Source organism: Podarcis gaigeae (assembly GCF_964106915.1).
Source record: "Podarcis gaigeae genome assembly, chromosome: 6".
Classification (NCBI taxonomy): domain Eukaryota; kingdom Metazoa; phylum Chordata; class Lepidosauria; order Squamata; family Lacertidae; genus Podarcis; species Podarcis gaigeae.
This window is the reverse complement of record NC_139682.1, coordinates 48736462-48760505: the sequence shown is the minus strand read 5'-3', so window position 1 is coordinate 48760505 and position 24044 is coordinate 48736462. Positions and strand designations below refer to the sequence as shown.

The window sequence follows — 24044 nt, the reverse complement described above, 5'->3', positions numbered from 1 at the left end:
TTCACTAGGATTCCCTTATAATCTACTAGTGATAAATAAATGCAGGCCTGTTCCAGTTTACATGAACTTGATCAATGTTTTATATTTTCAGGGGGGAGTATAGTTTTGGTGCAGGTAGGTTTTATGAAAGTTCTGTTGATTGCATTTCTTTTTACTTAGCTGCTAGATTAACCATGAGAAAGATTTTATCTGGAGATTCTGGGGATCTGTATGGTCAGTAAAAATAGCTTTTGCTATGAAAAAATAGAAAAATGAAAGGATTTAGTAGAACTGACTCTGGGACAAAAAACACAAGAAAATGTGGTGCCATCATTTCTTGCAGGTGTATAACACAACAAATTATTGACACAACAACAGTGCATTAGTGGTGGTCTTATTCTATTTATCTATTTTTGTGTAAACGATTTCAGAATATGCACTGCTTGCAAATGAAGCACTGTGGCACTCCAGAACTTTTTTCACGTGCAGACATAATTAAAATCAGGACCACGTGTGACCACCTCAAAAGCACATGAGCACAAATCATCATAAATTTCAAAAGAAGAGAAAAAAATGGGGGGGGGGTGGATGCCAGGAAGGACCTGAAATTGCACAAAAAGAAATGAATCAATCTTATTTTGGGAGTTGTCATTTCCTTAAGGGTGATGGGTTACTGGGTTCATCAGAAGACGTTGTGGAAAAATAACAGCAGTGAAAACAAAACAGGAAAAAGGTGCAATTTCCTCCACACAGTGAAATTTGTACCTTCCAACTTCTCCTGTGACAGCAGCAAATTTACAGGGGCAAAATGGAAGGGGTAGAGGCAGCCAGCCATTTAGGAACAGAGAAAACTACCTTATACAGATATAAGCTATTAGTCCACCTACATTATATCAACGAATGTTCTCGTGCCCTTGATGGGTATATCTACAGGCATTGTATGTCCAAAGAGCAAATTTACCACTCTTATCTGAGGTCCTCAACACGTATATTTGAGCAGAATCACTTTGATTTCTTATTAATAACGAATGTACATATTTAACACTGCTATTGGACTAAGCATTGTAATGGAAATTTGATAAGCTGCTCAAAATGGAATGAGATAAGCTTCTCAATACCTTTGCAGGTGCATGCTAGGTAAACGGTGAAGGTAAAGGATCCCTGGATGTTTAAGTCCAGTCAAAGGCAATTATGGGGTTGCAGCACTCATCTCGCTTTTCAGGCTAAGGGAGCCAGTGTTTGTCTGGAGACAGCTTTCCGGATCATGTGGCCAGCATGACTAAACCGCTTCTGGTGTGACAGAACACTGTTTACCTTCCCGCCACAGTAGTACCTATTTATCTACTTGTGCTGGTAGGTTGGTAAAAGCTGGGTCAAAGCAACGGGAGCTCACCCTGTCATGGGGATTCAAACTGCCGACCTTCTGATCAGCAAGCCCAAGAGGATCAGTGGTTTGGACCACAGTGCTACCCGTGTCCCTAGATGTGTGTTAGGGTATATCTGAACCAATTCTTTCTCATGGATTTGCACCTAATCTGAATGTCTTGTGATGAACTTCTGCACAACATCCTGAATTCTGCTCTACTTCCAAGATGTTAAAGTCCAAGCCTGATGGGTAAATGTCTTTCAAGTGTGTGCTATTCAATTATCTCAAACACAACAAGGGTTAAGAAGACTCTTGAAAATTTTAAGTCAATTGGCAGTGCAAGAAAAACTAAAAATTCTGAAAGGACAAAAGTCACTCTGCACCCCTGAGAAAGTGGCTTGTTTTGCCTTTAGAGCAGCAATTTTAAGGAAAAAAAATTGTAGAGATAAGCTACATTCTTCAAGAGAGCAAACTCTTACCTGACAGATTGCCTGATTTTAATAATTATTTTAACTGTATAAGGTATGTGATTCTGTTTTATGTATTTTGCTTTTTGTAATGTCTTCTGCTACGCAAATAAATAATATTTGTATTAATTCATTCAAGTGTATGCAAATATATAGACCTGTCTCCTCCCAACCTTTATTCCTCCATTGCTCCTCCAATATCTGAACATTCCTGTTGTTTGAGAGTGACATAAAAAAAGAATTTCCAGCTATTTATCTGTCCTCCAACAACATTCACCTCATACAGGTTGTTTGTTACTGACATTTTTCATGCCATGATGTGGCTCCAACTAATTCTGAATACCAGTCAGATGGAAGTTCTCCACTAGCACCTGTTTGCACTCCAGAAACATTATTGGTATGGATGGCCCGTTTTAATGCAAAATATGTAGTAATGCTTCTCATTTCTCAAATATTCCATTCAATTTGATCTTCTGGTGCAATAATATCACATCTTCAGAGCATGCAAGACTTCAATGTTGATAGGAAAATGAGGTCCCTTCTCTTGTTAGCGCATTCATTGCAGTGTGGAATGTGGTTACAGGAGTTCCAGTGACTAGTGTTAGATATTGCATGTGACCCCTGCACAACTCTGCCAGTTTTGCTTGCCATTTTGTAACTGCATTTTGTGACAAATATTGTATGATTGAACATCTTTTTTAAATGTTGTGTGAATGAACACAGTGATTCTAATCTGTCTTAATTTCTGGATAAAAAAATGCATAGTTTATGAAATTTCCTATCACAAGATGTGCTCAGGGCCACCAGTTTAGATGACTTCTTGGAGGATAAAGTGATTGGCTATCAGTGGCTACTAGTCTTGATGACTACACATTACCTGCAGTTATCAGAGTTATGATGCTCATCTCTATGATACAGCCTCCTAAAAAATTCTATCACATGCTTATGGTTGACATAATTACTCTGATGAATATCAGTAACGGGATCACGCTACTGTTTGTGATTCACATAGGCATCTGGTTTGTCATTGTGAAAAACAGGATGCTGGACTAAAAATAGGTCTTTGGTCTGATTCAGCAGGGCTGCTCTGACGTTCTTAACACCAGAAGGGTATTTCGTCCTGCACAGCTGTGCCCCACAGCTGGATAGATTGTTTAAATCTCAGCAGCTTTTAGGGATTGCGATCTGATGTTTGGTGAATACTTACTTTTCATTGCCAGTGCCCTCACAGAATGGCAGAGCAAAAACTATGGGTGATATCCATATCCTTTGTCCCATCAGTACAAGGATTTCTGTCCATGCAATGGGATTATCCTCCCTCTTCTTGCACTTTTAGTCTTCAACTTGGTACAAGATAGGCATTTGCACTAGACAAACATTTGGCCTGATGCAACAGGGCTCCCTATTCTCTTGTTCTATTTCCTCAATTCAATTTTATTGCATATTTCCCTTATTAGATTTGTGCGTGAGTTGTCATGATGCAACAGGGCATTTGAATTTGACACTGAAGTACTTAAATGAGTCAAAACACATTAGTTACCAACTTTATCTTAGTGAATAAATAAAGAGCTCTGTAGGTCACCTTTTCTACAAAGCAACCTTTTTAGGATGTTGTACGTGGCAAGTATGAATTCATTTAGCAGGCCATCGCCTCTTGCACAAACCTCTCATTGTCTGGCACATGGAGGGGGGTTTATTGCATGATATTTTAAATGTGCAAAGTTGTCACATTCAAAATGATAATGTGAGGAACACCACTATTATTCACATTTTACAGATGGGGAGCCAAGTGAAAAATGGAGACCTGCCCAAGGACAGGGTGAAACGTGAACCCAGGCTTGCCAGAGGGATAGACAACAGGGATATCTATAGGCCATAAACATAGGCACATGGGCCATTTAGACTTCTGTGTAAGAGACTAGTTCAATCTCAGTCCCTGTTTTATCCATATTGCAGACAGGGGTGATAGCAGGGCCAACCAGCACAGCAGTAGACAAATTCATAGAGGACAAGGCTACCAATTGCTACTAGCCATGATAGTCATATTCTACTGCCACTGACAGACACCCCATGCCTCTAAATACCTGTTGCTCAGAATTGCAGGTGGGAAGAGTGCTCAGTTCCTGCTTGCAGGCTTCCCACAAGCATCTGGTTGGCTATTGAGAGAACAGGATGTTGGACTAGATGGGCCATTGGCCTGATCCTGCAGGGTCTTCTTCCCATAGTGCATTCGCACAATTTCCTTTTTGTCCTATTGGTGAAACAGGTATCTGAAGCTGTACAAAAACAGTAAAACCTATTTATCAGTGGCAAAAGTAGGAGAATTGTCCGTGTCGTGAGAAGTGGCCTCTTTTTCAAGCATCTATGAAAAGGCTTTGAACCTCTGGCTCCAGCCAAAGAGTTCCCAAAACACCACAATTTCACAACAAGACAGAAGTTCCATACATATATAATATTATGAATGACTGCAGGAAAATAATTCAAAGTACAATACAGCACACTTGATGGTTAAAAAAAACAAATGTACACATTACAGAGAAACATTCCGTATTATATGGCATATTCAGGCCCCGTAATTCTGGGCTTCAATCCACAGTCAAAGCAATGTTCTTGAGGCTGCGATTCGGATATACACATCTTCAGCAGTGAGCCTGCTAGGAATTCACGTTCAGCCCATTTTTCGATGTATGTACACATTGTCAAATTGAGTCAAGATAAAAAGCATATGTCCAGAGCATATGGAAGCCTGGAAACTGGTACTGGAAGAATACAGCACTCTCTCTCTCTCTCTCCCTCTCTCCGTGTGTGTGTGTGTGTGTGTGTGTGTGTGTGTGTGTGTGTGTCAGTAGAGGGGTGCATGTCAACTGCAGAGCTCACCCAATAGCAGAAAAACTTATAATACTTATTCAGGCCTTAATAATGAAAACTGGGGCAGGGCTAAACTAGATGGGACTTTGAACTTTAAAGATTTAATAGCAGTCATGGACGAGGAGGAGGAAGAAATATAACCAAATAACCAAGACCACAGTACTAGAGGAACGTACCTACAGGTTTTGTCCTACAGGGCAGCTGGCAGTTGCAGAGGGGATTTTATTGGAGGAAATCTATAGGGGGGAAAGTTTGAACCTCCCATATTGCAATCCTGATTTGATTTTTTCTCACACGCACACATACTCAGAGTGGCAGGTGAAAACCTTTAAAAACCAGTGGCTGAGGCTGATGGGGGATGTAGTCTGAAACATGTGTAGGGTTGGAGAGTCTGCTCTGGACAAACCCAACTGATCAACAGCCTTTTTAGGATGGAGTGCAAACAGCCATTCCCCAAACTTATTTCAATTAATCAATTATATTCTAAAATCTCCCCTGATTCATTTGTGAAAACAATTCTTGTGTGTTGATAAATCACTGACTCCATTAATGTCAATAGACAATGCTTGTGTGAATGGACACTGAATTGTTCTCATAGGATGTCAAAGACATAAGGATGTGTTTAATATGCACTGCAGATTAGGAAGGACTATGCAGCTTTCCTTTCCATTAAAAGTCCATGCTCTTGAAGTCTATTGAACATCGGTATCGACCATCAATGAATTTGGAGCATATGAAGTTTGGCAAACACGGACAGGTATGATGTTGCCGTTTTCCAAAGAAAGGGACCTTTCAGAGAAAACACAAAATGAAGAATGTTAATAATATGCTGTCATTGAAACCCAAGGTAAATGCTTTAGAACAGAGCTGGGCAGACTTGTGGAATCTACTTTGTGTTTTTGCTAGAACTCCCAGGTCCACAGCCAGATCTGGTTCAAGGGGTGGAAGCAATTAACTATTACATCTCAAAAGCTATTCACTGGACTAAACTGCAAATATGAGTACAAATAGACATCTACAAATACTACAAGTTGGACTCTAATACTAGCCAGCAGACATGTACAAAGATCAGACAGAAAGCAACCACATCAGATGTATCATGTCCCTCTCCTTCTGTCCCTATTCTGTCTTCACTCTGTCCTTGCCTCCATGCCTGAAGACAAGCAGACAGACAAGCCAACCACTGCTCAGAGACATTCCACACCCCTTCAGGCATGGCAGCACCCTGTCCAAATATACTCCCCTCCATCTGCTTTTTTTTTTTTTTAAAGTGCACCACCTGTCATTAAGAACATTAAAATCAAAGGATGTTGGTTTGTGGGCCATGGCCACTTGCAAATACCTTATGACTGATGGGGTGGCATTCATCTCCCTCTTGCCCTAATGGCGTGCACATCCGGAGCCCCCGGAGCCACAAGCTGATGGCGCAGCATGTCCCAACTCCACACTGGAGGTCCCTTTCACAGGCCTAGAAGAAAGATGCACCACAGTAGTATGAATTAGCAACATGGAGGAAAGTACTATTCCTGGCAGCAAACTGACTTGTCTGGAGGTGCAATTGTATCTAGGAAATTTAAAGGTGTGGTGCTCATCTCCGGTGAAGAGCTTTTTAGGATAGAAAGAAAACCATTATGTCTCGGAGACATTGCAGAGTAGGAAGAGTAGCCATGTTGGTGGTGATTATAGGGGCACAGGTTTTTGTGTAAGCAGTAGTAACATTTAGGCAAGGCTGGAACCAAGGGTAAGGGACTTTCTGATAAAGTGCCTCACAGTGTGCCTTCTCCAGTAGCTCCTTTCCTGAAGGCAACAGCAACAGCATTGCAGCAATCTGTGGTGGGTGCCTGTGAGCTGCCCATTGTTTCTATTTTCCCCAGCATGTAGCATCTCTCTGTGGCATTGTGGGAACATCCAGAAAGTGGCTAGGATTGTTGCTGTGATATTAACATGGAGGAGCTGAAGGATGCTCACAAATTTATCTGGGCAGCTCATTTTCAGAAGGACAGTCCACAGGGCATTGCGATTTACAGTGTCAAAGGCCTTAGTCAGGTCAATAAATGCCATATACAGGGGTAGGTTTTGCTCTCTGCATTTTTCTTGAAGTAATCAAGTGGTGAAAATTGTGTCCATTGTCCCCCTAGAAGCTCTAAAACCATTTGGGGATTCAGGAAGAGTAGCCTTAGATAGTGTTATGAGACGGTTTGCTAAGGAGTGAAGGAGAGACTCAGTGCTACATTGGATTCCACCCTCTGAAAGGTGGGGTGGACATAATGGATCTTGCCATTGAGCACTCCATTGGATAATATGTCATAAGATCCCTTCTAGCTATAACCTTGCATATTTTTTTAAAAAAAATGGTTATTGGTTTATAGATGTAGCCCTAAAGTGGGTTGATCTTTTTAAAACATCTACTTCCACTGTCATTCAAAAACCATCTGACTCACTCACACAGCTGTGACAATTTAAATAGATAAAAGTCAGGACAAATACGTAATAATGCAATTTGCTGCATCTGTTAAAATTCAAATAGTTTAAATTAAGTAAAGATGAGGAAAATAAGTATCAGTCTTATTCAAGGAAATGCCACACAAATAAAAATCAAGTTCTGCCATGCTTATTCATGAGACATCACATTGAAGCCATCAGAATTATTTAAGGAACAGGAAGTAACCCATCAATAATGAAACTACCACAACCCAGTTATTAGAATATGAAGTTTGACAGTTTCATCCTTGTTTGGGGGGCTGGGGAAGACGATTGTGATGGAGTGTTGACGAAACAGTGATACTTGACACTTGACTTGGAATTAATCTGAGTTCTGCTTGTTTTAGACCTATATAGAATAGCATTTATGAAGTTATTTAAAAGCATTTATATCACAAAAAATTCCATGCCACATTTAAATAAGTGCTCCGTATCTTTGGAAGCAACTTTATTTTTCACAGAAGAATACTGTTTTTTTCTCAAAAGAACAGGCTACTCCAAACCGCGTAATATTTTTGTCCATTGAAGAAGTGGAAGTCCTTGCATCAGCTGATGGGACTCCTTAGGCGAATCCCACTGATAGTTACACATTTTTGCAAAGAAATTTCCCATAATATGGTGCTTTTATACACTATTTTCACTTATATATGCATTGAAATGCTTGAGTGGTTACTCTGCCTAGTTTCCATGCTGTGCTTTTACATCAATTTTAGCACAAGCTGCCTTGAGCGTTAGAAAGCCACCTTATTAATGCTTTGTTGCTATTTTATCAAATGGCTTTTCTGCCACCTCTACACCATCTTTAGAAAGCCACTGCTATATATATATAAACACTTAAGCAGTCCTTAGTTCTAAAGAGATTTCCCAGCAGCTTCATAGGAAGCTGCCTTATATTGCATCAGACCATTGCTCTATCTAGCTTAGTATTCTCAACACTGGCTGGCATCTGCTCTCCGGGATTGCAGGCAGAGATTTCTCCCAAGCCGTACTTGGAGATGCTGGGGATTGAACCTGCAACCCTTTGCGTGCAAAGCAGACAATCTACCATTGACCTACAGCCCTTGTTCAACCACAAACAAAATTTCGTCTTAGAGCTGATGTAGAAATCAGCTGCTGTGTGGAAATAGCTGTTCACGCAAGTGCTCTTCTCACATGAATGGTGTAACATGCAGTACTGAAACTTATGAAACATCTCTGGGGCTCCCTTTGCCATTTTTCTAAACACAGAATAAACTGCTGCAATCTTCTATAAAGGCCTTAATTAACACATGGAGGTATTAATTAGGTGTTAAAATATACTTTAAATATAAAATTTGCACCAGCTCTGGTAATAATAGGCATTTTAAAGCTACTTTAAGTTGTGAAACAGCAGCATTTGGGGGGGGGGGGAGTTTTCTCATCATTTTGTGTAGGAAATTCTATATTGGAAATAAACAATTTTGACAGAATCAGTAATATTGAGTGGCAAAAACTATGTATCCAATGTTAGTTCTACTTCAAGTAGACCTACTGAAAGTAATGGACATAACTTAGGTCCATTAATTTTTATAGGTTTGCTCTGAATTGATTTAGTGTGATTCCACCCACTATCAAGGAAGAAAAGCATTTCAATAATTAAGCTTGTGTTTATAGTGAACATTTAGAGAACTATTCTGCATCACAGACCAAAAAATACAATTCTTACTATTCAGTATTGCTACTCAAATTTAGCATTGTTGTTTTTAAAAATTAAGATGAAAAATAATTTGACATTCATTTAGCTTGCACACTAAACTCTTGAACCATTACATAAATGGGTTAGGGTCACATTTTAATTCCCCACCCTCCTCTATGATCACGAATATTTTTCCAAACCGCCCCCCCAACTTTAATATAAGTTCAAGCAAAATATTTGCACCCAGTTCCATGACTCCAGGACCTGGAGCTTTGTGAAGCTGAAAATACAGCAAGCCTTAAATTATTTAAATACTTTGTGTCACTCTTGTCCTTTTCTTTTGATATTTGATTTCTTTTGTTGTCATTTTGCAGGGTGCGATTTGTGTGTTTTTTCTCTCTTTCAGCCTGAAGTTGCATTAAATGGATCTATGTCCTTAATAAAGGGTAAAGTAACATTTTTACTGTCATATTAAAAAATGAAAGCCATCCCTTCATTTCTTCCACCCTGGCTCTAAACATATTAACATGCAAATCACAGTCCACTTCTTTCCGTCAGTCTTGCCCCATCAACTTTACCAGTGCAGTGGTTAGACCTAAGTAGCGGAGCCCAAATCTGAATCAAGCATGGCCATTTATATCAGCTGACAATAGAAGGTAACACAACTTTCTAATTGCTACTGTAAGTATTGCTGTGACCTTAAATGATAGCAATTCTAGTTTTTAAAATGCAGATTTGGGGCTTCTGCCAAGAAGACTCTTGCTCTGGAGAACAGGCTTCTAGTTTGCTTCTGACCCACACTTGCCAAAATCATGCTCCCATCTTCCTAGCAAATGGGGCACAAGTTTCCACACATCCCAGCCAGACCTTCTGCCACAATTAGAATCAGACGAGCGAAATAGAAAGAAAAGAACAACTTACCCCTGTGATTACTGCACACTCATACAAGGTTATCAACAGAAAGATGCACATGATTTGGATAGTTATTTTCATGGTGCTTGAAAGAATAAGGAGATCCTTGTCTTTTTCCTCCTCTTCACAGCCTCTCTTTCATGTCACGGCTGCACTGTGGTGTTGCCAGTCCCTCTTCTCCCTCCTGCCTTGTTAGGTTCTCAACGAGAGCTGATCACACCCCTCTCTCCTGCCTCTCTATTTAACATCTTCTCAGCCCCTTTCAATCTCTTTTACTGATGTGAGACTTGCTATGATGATCCCCGATACCACAGACAAGGCTCGTATCCATAACATAGCAAAACAGGAGGACGATGATGACAGCAGTCTGGGGGCTTTGAAAGATTTATTGCACGTGGAATTTAATCACACGTCATTTTTAAGATTGCTTTATTTTTAATGTAATGTTGGTGGATTTACAAGATGTTGAAGTCCTGTGGCTTTAATTATCCATTTGTATGAATTTACCAATTTATTATCACCTATTATCATTACCTTTAGATCTCAAAGGGTCCTCCAAGGAGTTTAAGGTGGCAAACATTTGCCATGACAGCCATTTTAAAGTTGTATTTTCCCTTTCTATCTGCTGTGATTCTGATAGTTTTCAGAGAGCATTCCCCAGGTGTAGTGTGTGTGTGTGTGTGTGTGTGTGTGTATATATATATATATATATATATATATATATATATATATATATATAGTAATCATGAAATACAATGATGCATCTTTGTATTAAATGCAGTTCATGCAGACACATTTAATGACCCAGAGTTTAACTGGGTGCAGGGGATTGTCCTTTCTCTGCTAATTTCTGCCTTTGCCATCAGCTACTTGGGGTGAAAGGGAGGTGTTCACCATTTTCTCATCTGTTCTTCTTTCCTAGCTGCACTTCTATATGAGGGAAGCAGCCTGCAAACTACCTAGGTAAGTTAAGAAGGAAGGGACCCCTCTCAGCCCACTGCTACTAAGTTTGCATTGTTTGTTGCAACAACGACAATAAAGCACAGAAATCGCATGTGCTCTTGGACTACCCAGTTCATGTTCTCCCTTGAGATTTGCTGGCCACACTAGATACTGTAACTAGGCCATCCAAATTATTACTTTAGAAACAACAGCTCTCTTTTTGAAGGGCTCTGTCCAACTTCATGAGAAAGAGGCATCAGATGGGAGAGCTTCAGGGGCCTTTAAGTTGCCCATCATAAGTCAGCACCTGGACAGCAAACACACATCAAAAGCCCCCTGGTCCCAGTCTTTCCCACTGTGGTGAGATGCAGTGCATTTCCAGTTAGATTCTAGTGTTTGTTTCTGAATTTGAATCTCTATGTATAAATTAACATGTGCTCAGAACTCATGTGCCCCATTTTGTCCTCATTGGCTGTTCATAACTAATATTGAAGTTCAACTGCCAATGCAGCAGAAATGGGGGAAGGGTGCCATCATCTTGCCCTTCTGCATTCACCATGAACAGCTCTTTGTAAAAATGCACACAAAGTTTTGGGGGTGGTTGTTGCTAATTATCAGAATTGCAGCTTCAGTCCAAACTAAAATTGCTTGTCTGAAACTGCTATTTCCATTGGGAGGAAATACCCTTTTGGCACCAATGCAAACAGCCATTTAAAAGTTGTATTTTGCCTTTCTATCTGCTGTGATTCTGATAGTTTTCAGAGAGCATTCCCCAGGTGTAGTATTTATATATATATATTTATTTAAAAAGTAATCATGAAATACAATGATGCATCTTTGTATTAAATGCATTTGATGTTACATCTAATTTGGCCCTAATTGTGAGAAGCACTTTATATGCCTGAAGGTGGGGCTCACTGCTGTCTGAGATAAGAAGGGGAGTTCATGCTCACCTGAGCAACTTTCTTAAAGTAAAGTGCCTTTCATGGTATTTGTGGATAGTCACTAAGCTAACACTAGAAGTTGCCTCCCATTTAATAAGCAGAAGTCAGAACTCAATGTGTAAGGGCCCCTCCAGAATGGAGTTTTGTTTTGCCGGTGTTTTCTGCAGTATATCATGTCATCTGGAGGTGCACCCCTGCACTGTGATGCAACCAAAGTGGGACAAGAAAATCCTGGCACATTTTTAGTAAAAAAAGCTGCAGGATTTTAGCAGGACGTTATGGGACATGCAGTGATTGGCAATGAAGCAATATGTTCACCCCAAAACCTTTACAGGCAATATTGAAAGCAGAATGCTGTATAACATCCCTGACACCATCAGCTGCATAAATCATCATGACTGCACAGTAAAGAGGATTTCTCAAGGGACCCCAAAGCATCGATCAGCAGCAAGCAAAACAACAGCATCTTCTCATGGCAAATGAACATGGCACATATGCCAAAAGCAGGATAAATGTGAAAAAAGAGCAACTCGTCCACAGGGTTCCAAGGTCCGATGGCAGAATAACATGCAAAGTATGGCTTGACTATGTGCAAGAGCATTGCAAGCACAAATTAGTTAACTGTGGAGAGAAATGTTTCCGTTTTATTATAAGTCATTTGTGAGTACCCACCTATCTGCTTAAGTCAGAATAGGTAATAAATAAACCACTGATGTATTTATATTGCAGCATCCTGATGAGTCAGGAATTATAATTAGAATTAGAATTATAAACCAGGAGCCCCTAGACTCCTCCTATTAATCTTCCTGGCATTTGCCTTAGGGTGACATTTATTTTCAACTAACCTTACTTGCTTTTTGCCAGCACTGAAATCCTCCAGTGTGATCCTGGATCTGTAGAGGCTGTTGCTGCTATAGTTGTTCTCATTCTTCTCCTTCCCACCTTCACCATAATCATTGACAACAATCCTGTCCTTCTATTGCATTAGGCTCTATCTTTTTCATAACCAGTGCCCACCATTTACACCCACCTACACCAAGAGATGTGCTTAATTTGTTTTCAGCACATATGATTGTCTTTCTCCTTCTTTTCTTCCTCCTCTTCTCTTTTTCTCCTGTCTTTCCCTCCATCAACTTTCTCCTCCATCCCCACTCTGTCCTCTGAAAGAGGAGACTTGGCCCGCCACAGGCTACTTTAGCTTTAAAATGTGAAGGAAAGAATCGCAGAACATGATGCGATAGTTTGAACCCTAGTGAGTCAATAAGAACATAAGAAAAGTGGTGTATTCTGGTTGGATGCCAGATGCCACAAAGCAAGATGAATCAGGAGTTGCAGGACAATGGATAGCTCCAATACAGCTATCCATGGTCCTGAAGCCTGCTCTGACATAGCCTCTTTCTGAACCCCTGCCCCCAGACTACTTCTACCAGGTTCTACCTCCTTGTATTGAACTCAGATCCTTAAAGGGCAAACCGTCTATAAATTGTGGGGGTAAAAATTGCTCCATTCAATTTCTTTGATTGGGTTGGGAGCTGCATATTAATATACACTAAGAAAATGTTCAGGTATGCAGGACTCCTCAGAAGATCACCAGACACTGTGTAATATGGTGTATCACTCAGTTTGTGATTGATAAGGCAAGTTCCAAGTCTTACTTCAAAGTAATTAGGAAATGGTAATATGTCAGGGAAATCCTCGTTTAATATGCTTACTAGACCAACCAGCTATATGGGTATAAAGCAATGCATGAAGGAGTCTGATGCACTCAGCATAATTCTTTAAAGATAACTCAGTTGAAACTGATGTGTTTAATACCAATGTTCATAATTTATTGAGCACCTAAAAGATAAAAGCCTAAGGAAAATAGGTCTTGCCTAGATGGGCTTGTAATCTAATATATTGTGTAACATGGTGTATTTACAAAAGACAAAATAAATTAAGCTAGAGGAAGAAAAGAAATATGCCGAAATTTAAATTATAACAATTTAACCTTAGATTAGGTGAGGGTCAAACTAAACATTTGTAATTTTATATAGCCTTATTTGTTTATCTTATTTGTAAATCTCTATGAAAGTTTTTTTTTTTTTTTACAATCAAGTCATAAAATCATAGAAACTTAGAATTGTAGATGGGACCCCAAGAATCATCTCTAGTCTAACCCCCTGCAATGCAGGAATCTCAGCTAAAGCATCCATGACAGATGGCCACCCAACCTCTGCTTTAAAAGCACAACTTCCTAAGGGAGACCGTTCCACTGTTGAACAGCTCTTACTGTCAGAAAGATTTTCCTGATGTTTAGCAGGAACATCTTACACCCTGCTTTTACTTACCTTGCAGTATGGCCCATTGAACTCAATGGGGCTTAATTCCATGTAGTTCTGCATGGGCTTGTGTTGTAAAATGGTATTAGAGTAATGCAACATGAAGCAAAGTAAAAGAACGAATCAAAACAGAAAGGAAATTCAAAAGAAAGGAAAGAATGAACTCCTTTGTTTGTTAACAATTGAAATGGAGAGACCAGGGCTATGGATGGAATCTGAAAACAAAACTATCAAAACTGTTTAGCTTGAAGAAGGGGAAATGTCAGAATGGAGCTTATAGTCAAGCCTTTTCATGTTTATTGCAGTTAGAAATCTACTGGAAATTTAGCAATAGATTTGACGCCAATGGAATATATGCTAGATAGTTGAACTATATAGCTGGAAGCACATTTCCTGTTCCTAATTTAGATGAACATATGCCATGTTTAATTACCCAGTTCTCTAAAAGTGCATCAGCAACTTTCTCTGCTGGGAACCAGTAATTATTTAGAAGATGGGACTTTTTAGATTGCCCTGGTGCTTCAATACCATCCCAGGGTGCATGGCTGTGAGTTAATTACCGTGAACCACCGAAGAAACCAAGCAAATAAGAGCTTATCCCAGCAAGTGAGCAGAAATCAAATGTGGCAATACAAAGGTACATCCTGTGAGGCAAAGCTGACCTGTTGCCTGTGTTGTGTCCTGTGGTTAGGGTTTCTCATCCCATTGGCAACCACACTTCCTTCATTTAATTTATGAACTGGGATCAATGGATTGTAAAGGCATGTGACTCCACCCTTGGAGGTTGTGTTCTAGTCATTCACAAATGAGATAATTCACATACATGCATGAATGTGTGTGTGTGTGTGTGTGTGTGTGTGTGCGCGCGCACACACACACACACACACACACACACCATTCATCCAGTCTCTCTCCATTTATTATTATTATTATTCCCCGCCCATCTGGCTGGGTTTCCCCAGCCACCCTGATATATTACAGCATATATCAAAACATAATAAAGCATCAAACATTAAAAACTTCCCAATACAGGGTTGCCTTCAGATGTCTTCTAAAAGTTATGTAATTCTTATCTCCTTGACATCTGAAGGGAAAGTGTTCCACAGGGAGGATGCCACTATTCTATTAAAGAAACAGATATAGTCCCCCCCCCCCCGAGAGTACTCAAGGGTACGGAGTACCAGCACTTTTTTCCCCTAGAAGAAAAGCACTGGAAAAGCACCCTAAATGGCCTCGGCCCAGTATACCTGAAGGAGCGTCTCCACCCCCATTGTTCTGCTCGGACATTGTTCTGCTCGGACACTGAGGTCCAGCACCGAGGGCTTTCTGGCGGTTCCCTGACTGCAAGAAGCCAAGCTACAGGGAACCAGGCAGAGGGCCTTCTTAGTACAGGCACCTACCCTGTGGAATTCCCTCCCACCAGATGTCAAAGAGAAAAACAACTACCAGGCGTTTAGAAGACATCTGAAGACAACCCTTTTTAGGCAAGCTTTTAATGTTTAATAGACTATTGTATTTTAATATTTTGCTGGAAGCCGCCCAGAGTGGCTGGGGAAACCCAGCCAGAAGGGTGGGGTATTATTAATAATAATAATAATAATAATAATAATAATAATAATAATAATAATAATGTGAGGAACATCAGGCCTGGGCATAGTTCATCTGGCAGTCCATCTGGCCCTCAGAAATTTCCTCAGGCCACATCCCTCACTGGTCCTACTCCCTCCCACCCACCCACCCACCCACCCATGCTTTTGCCCAGCTAGAGTGTGAACTTGAACTGTGATTACACCTTTTGCTTGTCTGGATGGAGGGGTGTGAGAGTGTGCATATAATCTAGCTTCTTGTACAAAGGTAAAATTGCCATTCATTGCTCTGCCCACTTCTTGCCTCTGGCCCTTCCCACCACTAGTATGCGGCCCTCAGAATGCTGTCCAGAAATAAATGTGGCTTTCAGGGCAAAAAAAGGTTCCCCACCACAAAATAGTCCTTAAGAGGAAGAGAACAAAAAAGAGCCCTGCATGCTCAGAGAAAGCACCATGTAGTCTTGTTTCTAATAGTGGCCAACCAATTGCTTCTGGAACGTCCACACGTGTGACATGAAGGCACTGATCTGCCTGGGTGTTGTGTGTGTGGTGGAATGAGATCAATTGCTTCAGAAGAGGCATTTGCTCTACTGAGAAAACTTGCCTGCAGCAGTGGCATCATCCACACCACACCTGACTCTGGGGTGGGGGACCAAAAGGGTGCCCAAAGGACACTTTGCCCAGTGCCTCTTCTACCAGGCACCTGCCCTGGCAAGGCAGAACAAGGAGCATTTTTCAAACAGAGAGTTTCTCAAAAGCTTTGCTTAGTTTCCCAGATCAATAACATTTTAATTTTCTCATCTGACAAGGCTGGATCTATTGACACACAAGATGGGAATTTACTGTAACTGGCAGTCTATTTGTATCTGTCTTTGACTCTGCACATTTACTTTCTGAGAAGAAGAACCTTGCTGGCTTGCAGTGATTTTTTTCAGTGTGGCTTCTGAAAAACAACAACACTGCTTGAGTCTGAGAGAAGCTTAAAAAATTATTTGCTTTGCAGAGCTTGAATCTACAGCAAAAGGAAATGAGAATAGATAAAACCTAGCTGTATTCTCAGCTGTGAGGGGTGGAAAGACTGGGCACAATCCTCTAGGAAGTTGTCCTGCACAGGTTCTGTTGAAATGAGGGAGAGGGAGGTGCAGTGAAGAAAGGGCCTTTTCTGTAGTGGCACCCCAACTACGGAATGCCCTCCCCAGTGAGGATATGATAACTGTCTTCAAATATCTGAAGGGCTGTCAGGCAGAAGATGAAGGGAATTTGTTCTTGGTTGCCCCAGAGGGCAGCATGAGAACCAATGGGTGGAAGATGCAGAGAAGCAGATCTTGGCTAAATGAGAGGAAAACCTTCCTAAATAGGATGTGTTTGACACTGGACCAAACTGCTTTGGAAGATGGTGGTGGCATCTATGCTGGTGCTATTTAAGTAGAAGTTACATAGCATTCTTCAAGAGATGCTGTTGTTGTATCCTACAGGAGCAGGAGGATCTAAAAGATGATCACCATGGACCCTTCCAAATCTAAAATTCTATCCATCCATCCACTTTGGCAGACACACATTTTAACAGGCTCACAAAACATGCCCAAGGCCACCCAGACAATTTGGGGCTAAGAAGGTATTCTGCATGTTTACTCAGAAGTCAACTGGGACTTACTCATTGTTAAGCATAAATAGGATTGCAACCTGAACCTTCCTGACCAGCATCCTATTCCTTATATCAAATAGATGCATCATTCCTTGGCAAGTTCTGCTACAGCAATATCTTCCTCACAGTGATAGACACAATTGTAAAGAAAAGACTTATTTTAGTGAAGCATCAATGTATTTCAAAGCACTTTGCTTCTGACTTAATGAAGTGAATTACAGGAAGCAGCCTTAACTGCTCAGGCTCTATCTAACAGCAACAGTAAGTCATCTACATTGGATAAGCCAATGAAAATGTATTGCCCACCACGAAAAGAAGATGGGACCAAAAGGCCAATTTAAACAGCTCGTGTAAGCAAATGTGTTTTCATAAAAGCTATATTAGCTTATCTCCTGACTAGATGTAATAGCAACAGAGCCATTTTCTTCAACTGCAGGCCTAGAATGTATGCCTCACATCAGGAAATGGACCACCAAGGCCAAGAGGTTACCACAATGGTTAATGAAGAGTCAAGGAAGCTGTTAGAGATAAGAAGGCTTCAGAAAATGGAAGTCTTGTCAATATGAGAACAGGAGCGCAAACTTTTGCCAAATAAACACAGGCAGACAATGAAGAATGACACCACCCTGTCTCACCTTGTCAGAATAAGGAAGGGAGAACAGCTCTGTCCCACCACGCTAGGCACTATTTAAATACTACACAGTCTAAAGTGTTATAACAGAAAACTGCTTCCAGCTATAGCTGCAGCACCAAATGAGAGCATCCTTGTGGGAGGAGTAATATTTTTGTTACTGTGCATATGGATCATGTCTGGCTTTTCACACACTAAAACAGAAGATGCTATTGTTTAGTCAGTTCTCTGCGTTCATGCAGTTCTTCCTAGAACTCCTTTATATCATCTGAAGCTCAGCTGCAATTCAGTAAGGTGCCTTTGACGCCTCACAGTGTGAGGTGAACATCTACTCTCTGTCGGAAATATTCGATGATGAATTGTTAGGCATCACCCTGGATGGGTCCCTCTGGAAATTTGAAGAGCTGCGTTGTAAAGGAAGCACCAGAAACTCATCAGTTAAAATCTACTGATGGCCCCACCAGATTTGGAAGGTCAGAGTCAGAATGGAGGAAAGGGCAGGATTAAGCAGCAGAGCTTCTTTTAATGCCCCTGGGGAAATTAGGCCATATTGATGCAGTTATATTCACACAACAATCATGGCCCACTTGGCAATCACATTAGCAGCTGTATTCATCCTTCTTGCAAAGCAAGGACATTGCTTCGACCATACTAAGCAGGTTGAAGATTGTTGGTACACGCTGTTAGGTAGACCTGAGATGGACCGGAGGAACATGAATAAACTTAAGCATGTGGCAGGCAATGCAGGAGACATGATGCAAGACTCATGTTCAAAAAGCTCAGGAGCAAAGACATTGTATTCAGTGTAGTGCTGCTCTAGGGTATTCCTGGGATGGGGCAGAGGAGAATATTATTTTATTTATTTTATTTTAATTTATTTTAATTAATAACCATTATATACCACTTGTTTGAACATAAAACCTTTAAGTGGTTTTTTTGTTCTTGTCTGCTACCTGTTGCAACTGTTAAGGAACTTTAGAAATAGTTCTTAAGATGTTCTCCTAGCTGTTGTTGCTACCCAAAGAGAACTTGAAACAGTTTGGAAACTGCCGCCATCTAGTGCCCAGAAATGGTTCCTCCCTCCTCCAGCTGCTACAACGGGGCTTCTTGCCCTGAGGGAGAGCAGAGAAGCGGCGGAAGTCAATCTTTCAGTGAAGCAGCACTTACATTCTGGCATTGCCTGCCTATTAATATTAGGCAGATGCCTTCTTTGCAATGTTTTGGCACTTGCTAAGAACTTTTTTGTTTAGGCAAGTCTACCTTTAAAAAACCTCTTGATTTTATTTATATTTTGATAACTTTATGTTGTCTACTGCCTTAAAAGTCTGCTTTTATTGCTATTTTTAATTAATATTGTATACCATTTTATGTAAACCACATTGAGATTTTTAAATGATTATTAAGCAGTATATAAATCAATCATTTCTGCTTCTGATAGAGTTACAAGCTTGGTGGATCAGGGAAATGCATATATGTCATGTATCTTGATTTCAGTAAGGCTTTTGAGAAAGTCTCCAGTGATATTCTTGTGGAGAAGCTGGTAAAATGTGGGCTGGTTGAAGCTACTGTTATAGGTGGATTTGTAGCTGCTTGACTGACCAAACCCAAAGAGTGTTTGCTAATGGTTCCTTGTCATCCTGGAAAAAAGGGACAAGAGGGATGCCGCAGATCCCTCATTGTTGTTCAACATCTTTATAATGACTTGGGTCAAGGTACTGAAGGGACACTCATCAGATTTTCAGATGTCACCAAACTGGAAGGAGTAGCCAATGCTGCAGAAGACAGAATAGGGATTCAAGATGATCTGAACAGGTTGGAGAACTGGGCCAAAAGTAACAAAATGAATTTAAATAGGGACAAATGTAAGGTTCTACACTTAGGTGGGAAGAGCCAGCTACACAAATATAAGATGGGGGGGGGGGGTACCTGGCTTGCAAGTACATGTGAAAAGGATCAAGGAGTCTCAGAAGATCACAAGCTTAACACAAGTCAACAGTGTGATGCAGTAGCAAAAAAACCTACTGCTATTCTAGGCTGCATCAACAGAAGAATAGTGTCCAGATCAAGGGAAGTAATACTACTGCTTAATTCTGCCTTGGTCAGACCACACCTGAAATACTGTATCCAGTTCTGGGTGCCACAATGTAAGTGGGAATGTGTGCAGAGGAGGGCAACCAGGATGATAAAGGGTCTGGAATCCAAGCCTTATGAGGAACAGTTGAAGGAATTTGGTATGCTTTGTCTAGTAAAGAGGAGACACAGCAGATGTTATGGCCATCTTCAAATATCTAAAGGGTTGTCACATGGAAGATGGAGAAAACTTGTTTTCTCCTGCTCTGGAGGATAGGACCAGGCAGGTGTAATACTGATGCCTGAAAAGAGAGCCTTCTATAAAAGTACTGTATGTATGGCATGGATTGATGGATTTAGGAGGATAAGCAGGTGAGATTCTTATGTCAGAAACACAAAGGAAAAATATATTTAGGCTTTACACTTTATCTTGTTGTCTGAAAGCATTTTGTTCAGTTTTATCCAGGTGTGTTTTTCTTTTAGCAACCTTCATGCTTGTTTGAGAGATAAATCTGTGTCCAACTTGGATTTTGTGTTAACCCCAAATAATAAATTACTCAGCTGCACTACAGCTATGTACCTATTAGCAGTTTGAAACCACTGAGGTTGTGTGTCCAACCCCCCCCCCCACTGCATTTCAAGTCCCATTTTTTCCCTGCTGTACACAACAGGGATGTTTTCACTGCATAACATGATTTGTTTCCCCATGTCTGCACCTCCCCACCAACTTCTAGTTAATGAATCTGTCATCTGCGTATGCACTGCCCTAGCTCCTCTGATATCACAGAGAGATAAATAAACTCAGGCCATATCACTAAATGCTACCTTGGAGGTTTTAGGATAAGAATTCGAAGGTCTGTGTGCAACTTTTGTTAAATACAGCCTCATAAAACTAAAGCTTTTAGATCCACCTGTGTGGCCAAACTACTGGTAAAGGTACAGTGGTACCTCAGGTTACATACGCTTCAGGTTACAGACTCCGCCAACCCAGAAATAGTGCTTCAGGTTAAGAACTTTGCTTCAGGATGAGAACAGAAATCGTGCTCCGGCGGCGCGGCAGCAGTGGGAGGCCCCATTAGCTAAAGTGGTGCTTCAGGTTAAGAACAGTTTCAGGTTAAGAATGGACCTCCGGAACAAATTAAGTACTTAACCCGAGGTACCACTGTAAAGGTAAAGGGACCCCTGACCATTAGGTCCAGTCGTGGCCGACTCTGGGGTTGCGGTGCTCATCTTGCTTTACTGGCCGAGGGAGCCAGCGTACAGCTTCCGGGTCATGTGGCCAGCATGACTAAGCCGCTTCTGGTGAACCAGAGCAGTGCATGGAAATGCCATTTACCTTCCCGCCGGAGTGGTACCTAGTTATCTACTTGCACTTTGACGTGCTTTCAAACTGCTAGGTTGGCAGGAGCTGGGACCGAGCAACGGGAGCTCACCCCGTCGCAGGGATTCGAACTGCCAACCTTCTGATTGACAAGTCCTAGGCTCTGTGGTTTAACCCACAGCGCCACCCATGTCCCTACTACTGAACTGCATGCTAAATTGTCATCTAATAGGAACATCCAATAGATGGCTGGATAGTGTTCTCGAAGCTACCAGCATGAGTTTGACCAAACTGCGGGAAGACAGAAGTGCCTGGCGTGCTCTGGTCCATGGGGTCACGAAGAGTCTGACACGACTAAATGACTAAACAACAAATAGGAACAGGGCTTTCTTTGATGTGCCTGCAGTATTGTGGAATGCCCTCTTGGGGGAAGGCTGCATGTTCTTTGGCAACCTTTCACAAACAGCTATATCATTTATTTTTTATCTGACAGATTTGTGAGGAGCTTCTTCTTCTTCTTCTTCTTCTTCTTCTTCTTCTTCTTCTTCTTCTTCGTATCTTGCTGTTGCTTTAGCTGATTTAAAGTATTAAAGTTGTGTTTAGATTTTTATGAGTTTTAAGTCTTGCTTTGGATAGAATCTTATTTTATGATGGAAACCACTTTCAAACTTTATTTGTTGCTGCTGAAAAGCGGTATACGATTTGGAATAGCACCTTGTTGATATAAATCAGTTGAGCAGAGTGTTGCAGTAAATGTTTAGCTTGCTGTAATCAGAATGCATTTGCATGCTGCACATGCATGCAAATGAGGTGGAATATATATGGAATATATGAGGTGAGAATGAGGTGGAATATATATGGATTTTCATGTTTGGGTATCCAGTGTGCATAGGTGAAACATCTTTTTCGGATGTTGTTTGTCAGCTGAGTGGCCTTATACAGTATAGCTGCTGGGGTAGAGAGGATCAGAGCTGTTTCCAGAGCTGTTTAACACACTGGATTCTGGACTGAGGAGAATGATGAAGGAACTTTCTCTCTTGTTCATAGTTACTTGTCCACAAAATGATAAACCTTTATTTCCCCCAAGTAAGTCAATTGGTTTTTCACTCTCGGCTTGTGCTTTTAAGATGGATGGAATTATGTACATCTTACATCCTCATAGGCGATTGGGAGTATCAATAGAGACATCACTCTTTTCGCTTCTGACATGCTCATCAGGGAAAGAGTGCTGAAGCAAAAGAATTAATGTGGCATTTATTTAATACACAGAACCCAGTACTCAATTCCAGTAATGACATATGTCTTTGGGGGCAAGTCAGCTGGAGCTGTAAAGGAGTGGGGACTGCAGCCTGATTCTGGTAAGGAGTTTGCAAAATCAGTTCTGAGAGTAGCCATTTTTAAGAGAAAAGAGTGAGCATGAATCTTAGTTTTAAAATACATCCATCTCAGAAGCATAGAACCAAATATCCCTACATTTAAAGTAGGGAATCTAAAAAAAAGTAAGTCTTTTTTTAAAAAAGAAGAAGAAGCCTGCAATCATATTTTGTTATGCCTAAGCCACAGAGGGATAGCATGAACACAAAATCTGGGGCAGCATAAAAAGGATAATTTGAGCAAGATTGCTTGCTAATTTTTTGTTTTGTTTTTCCCCTTCCCAAAATTCATTTGAATGTGTCTTTATTATTACATATTCATAGTCAATGGGGTCCTGAGTAATTTGGGACTGCATAGATTTAAAGCACCCACCCACAGAATCCCGGGAAGTGCAGATTGTTAAGGGTGCTGGGAATTGCAGCTCTGTGAGGAGGAAGCCACAGTTATAAGGATTCTTCTCTCTGTGTGTGTTAAATGCATGGTGTGTTTTGTGTGTGTGCATGGAGCTCTTTAAGACAAGAATCCCCTATTCAAACTATTATCTGCACTTTTAAGTGAATATGGATCTAAGAACAACCTTCTGTTTCATTATCTCTGTGCTGATATACCGTATTTTTTGCACCATAACACTCACTTTTTTCCTCCTAGAAAGTAAGGGGAAATGTCTGTGCGTGATATGAAGGGAATGCCTACGGGTCGTGGGGGGGATCTGCTGCAGTCGTGAGCAGAGGATCCATGGTTCCCCTTCCTTCCCTCCTCCGTGGCTCGCTTTGAAACAGCAAAGCGGGAGAAGAGCTGCTGAGTGGGGAGGAGAGAGGGACAGAGAGCCTGCTTCTTTAAAGGAGCAAAGCGGGAGAGGAGAGGAGCCTTCTCCCCTTATACCCCTCTTCTTCATTATTAGCAGTACCCCACACATGCTCCTTGTCCCTTGAGTGCTTTTCCTTCCCTCCCCACTTAAAACGTGGTTACAAAGGATCCTCAGGATTTTTGCATTGGGTTACTCCAAACTCACTGTCAGATCACATGTCTGTGGCCATAGCATGAACCACAAAAATCATACATCCACTGTTTCATTTAGAATATATTTTTTCTTGTTTTCCTTCTCTAAAAACTACGTGCGTGTTATGGTCAGGTACGTGTTATAGAGCGAAAAATACGGTAGTGTCCGTAAAGGGGATCCAAATAGCTTCACAGCCACCACTTCTCAGAGCACTACCTCATCCCACTCACCATCCTTAGTAAATACTGGCCTCCTCTACACAGGGGATGTAATGATTGTTGAGAATTTGCATGCTTGAAATCTGCTATAGAAACACAAATTTCCAATATATATCATTAGAAGAATCAGCAGGGCCGGATTTAGGTTTGATGAGGCCCCAAGCTACTAATGGTAATGGGGCCCTTTATATGTCCAGCTGTCCTTTGTCAACAACAAATTGTCGCTGTTTTTTGTGTTGAATATATACTATATAGCAGGGGTTCC

At 41.0% G+C, this 24044-nt stretch overlaps 1 protein-coding gene across 1 annotated transcript; it reads right to left on the bottom strand.

The window, feature by feature from the left end:
• Positions 1-4973: 4973 nt before the first annotated feature.
• Positions 4974-10037, bottom strand: PROK1 (prokineticin 1). Its single transcript, XM_083745259.1, has 3 exons — positions 9737-10037; positions 6023-6148; positions 4974-5469 (listed from the first exon to the last, which is right to left on the bottom strand). Exons 1-3 carry the CDS (start codon positions 9806-9808, stop codon positions 5350-5352), a joined length of 318 nt encoding a protein of 105 aa, XP_083601385.1. The 5' UTR covers positions 9809-10037; the 3' UTR covers positions 4974-5349.
• Between the last annotated feature and the right edge of the window lie 14007 nt (positions 10038-24044).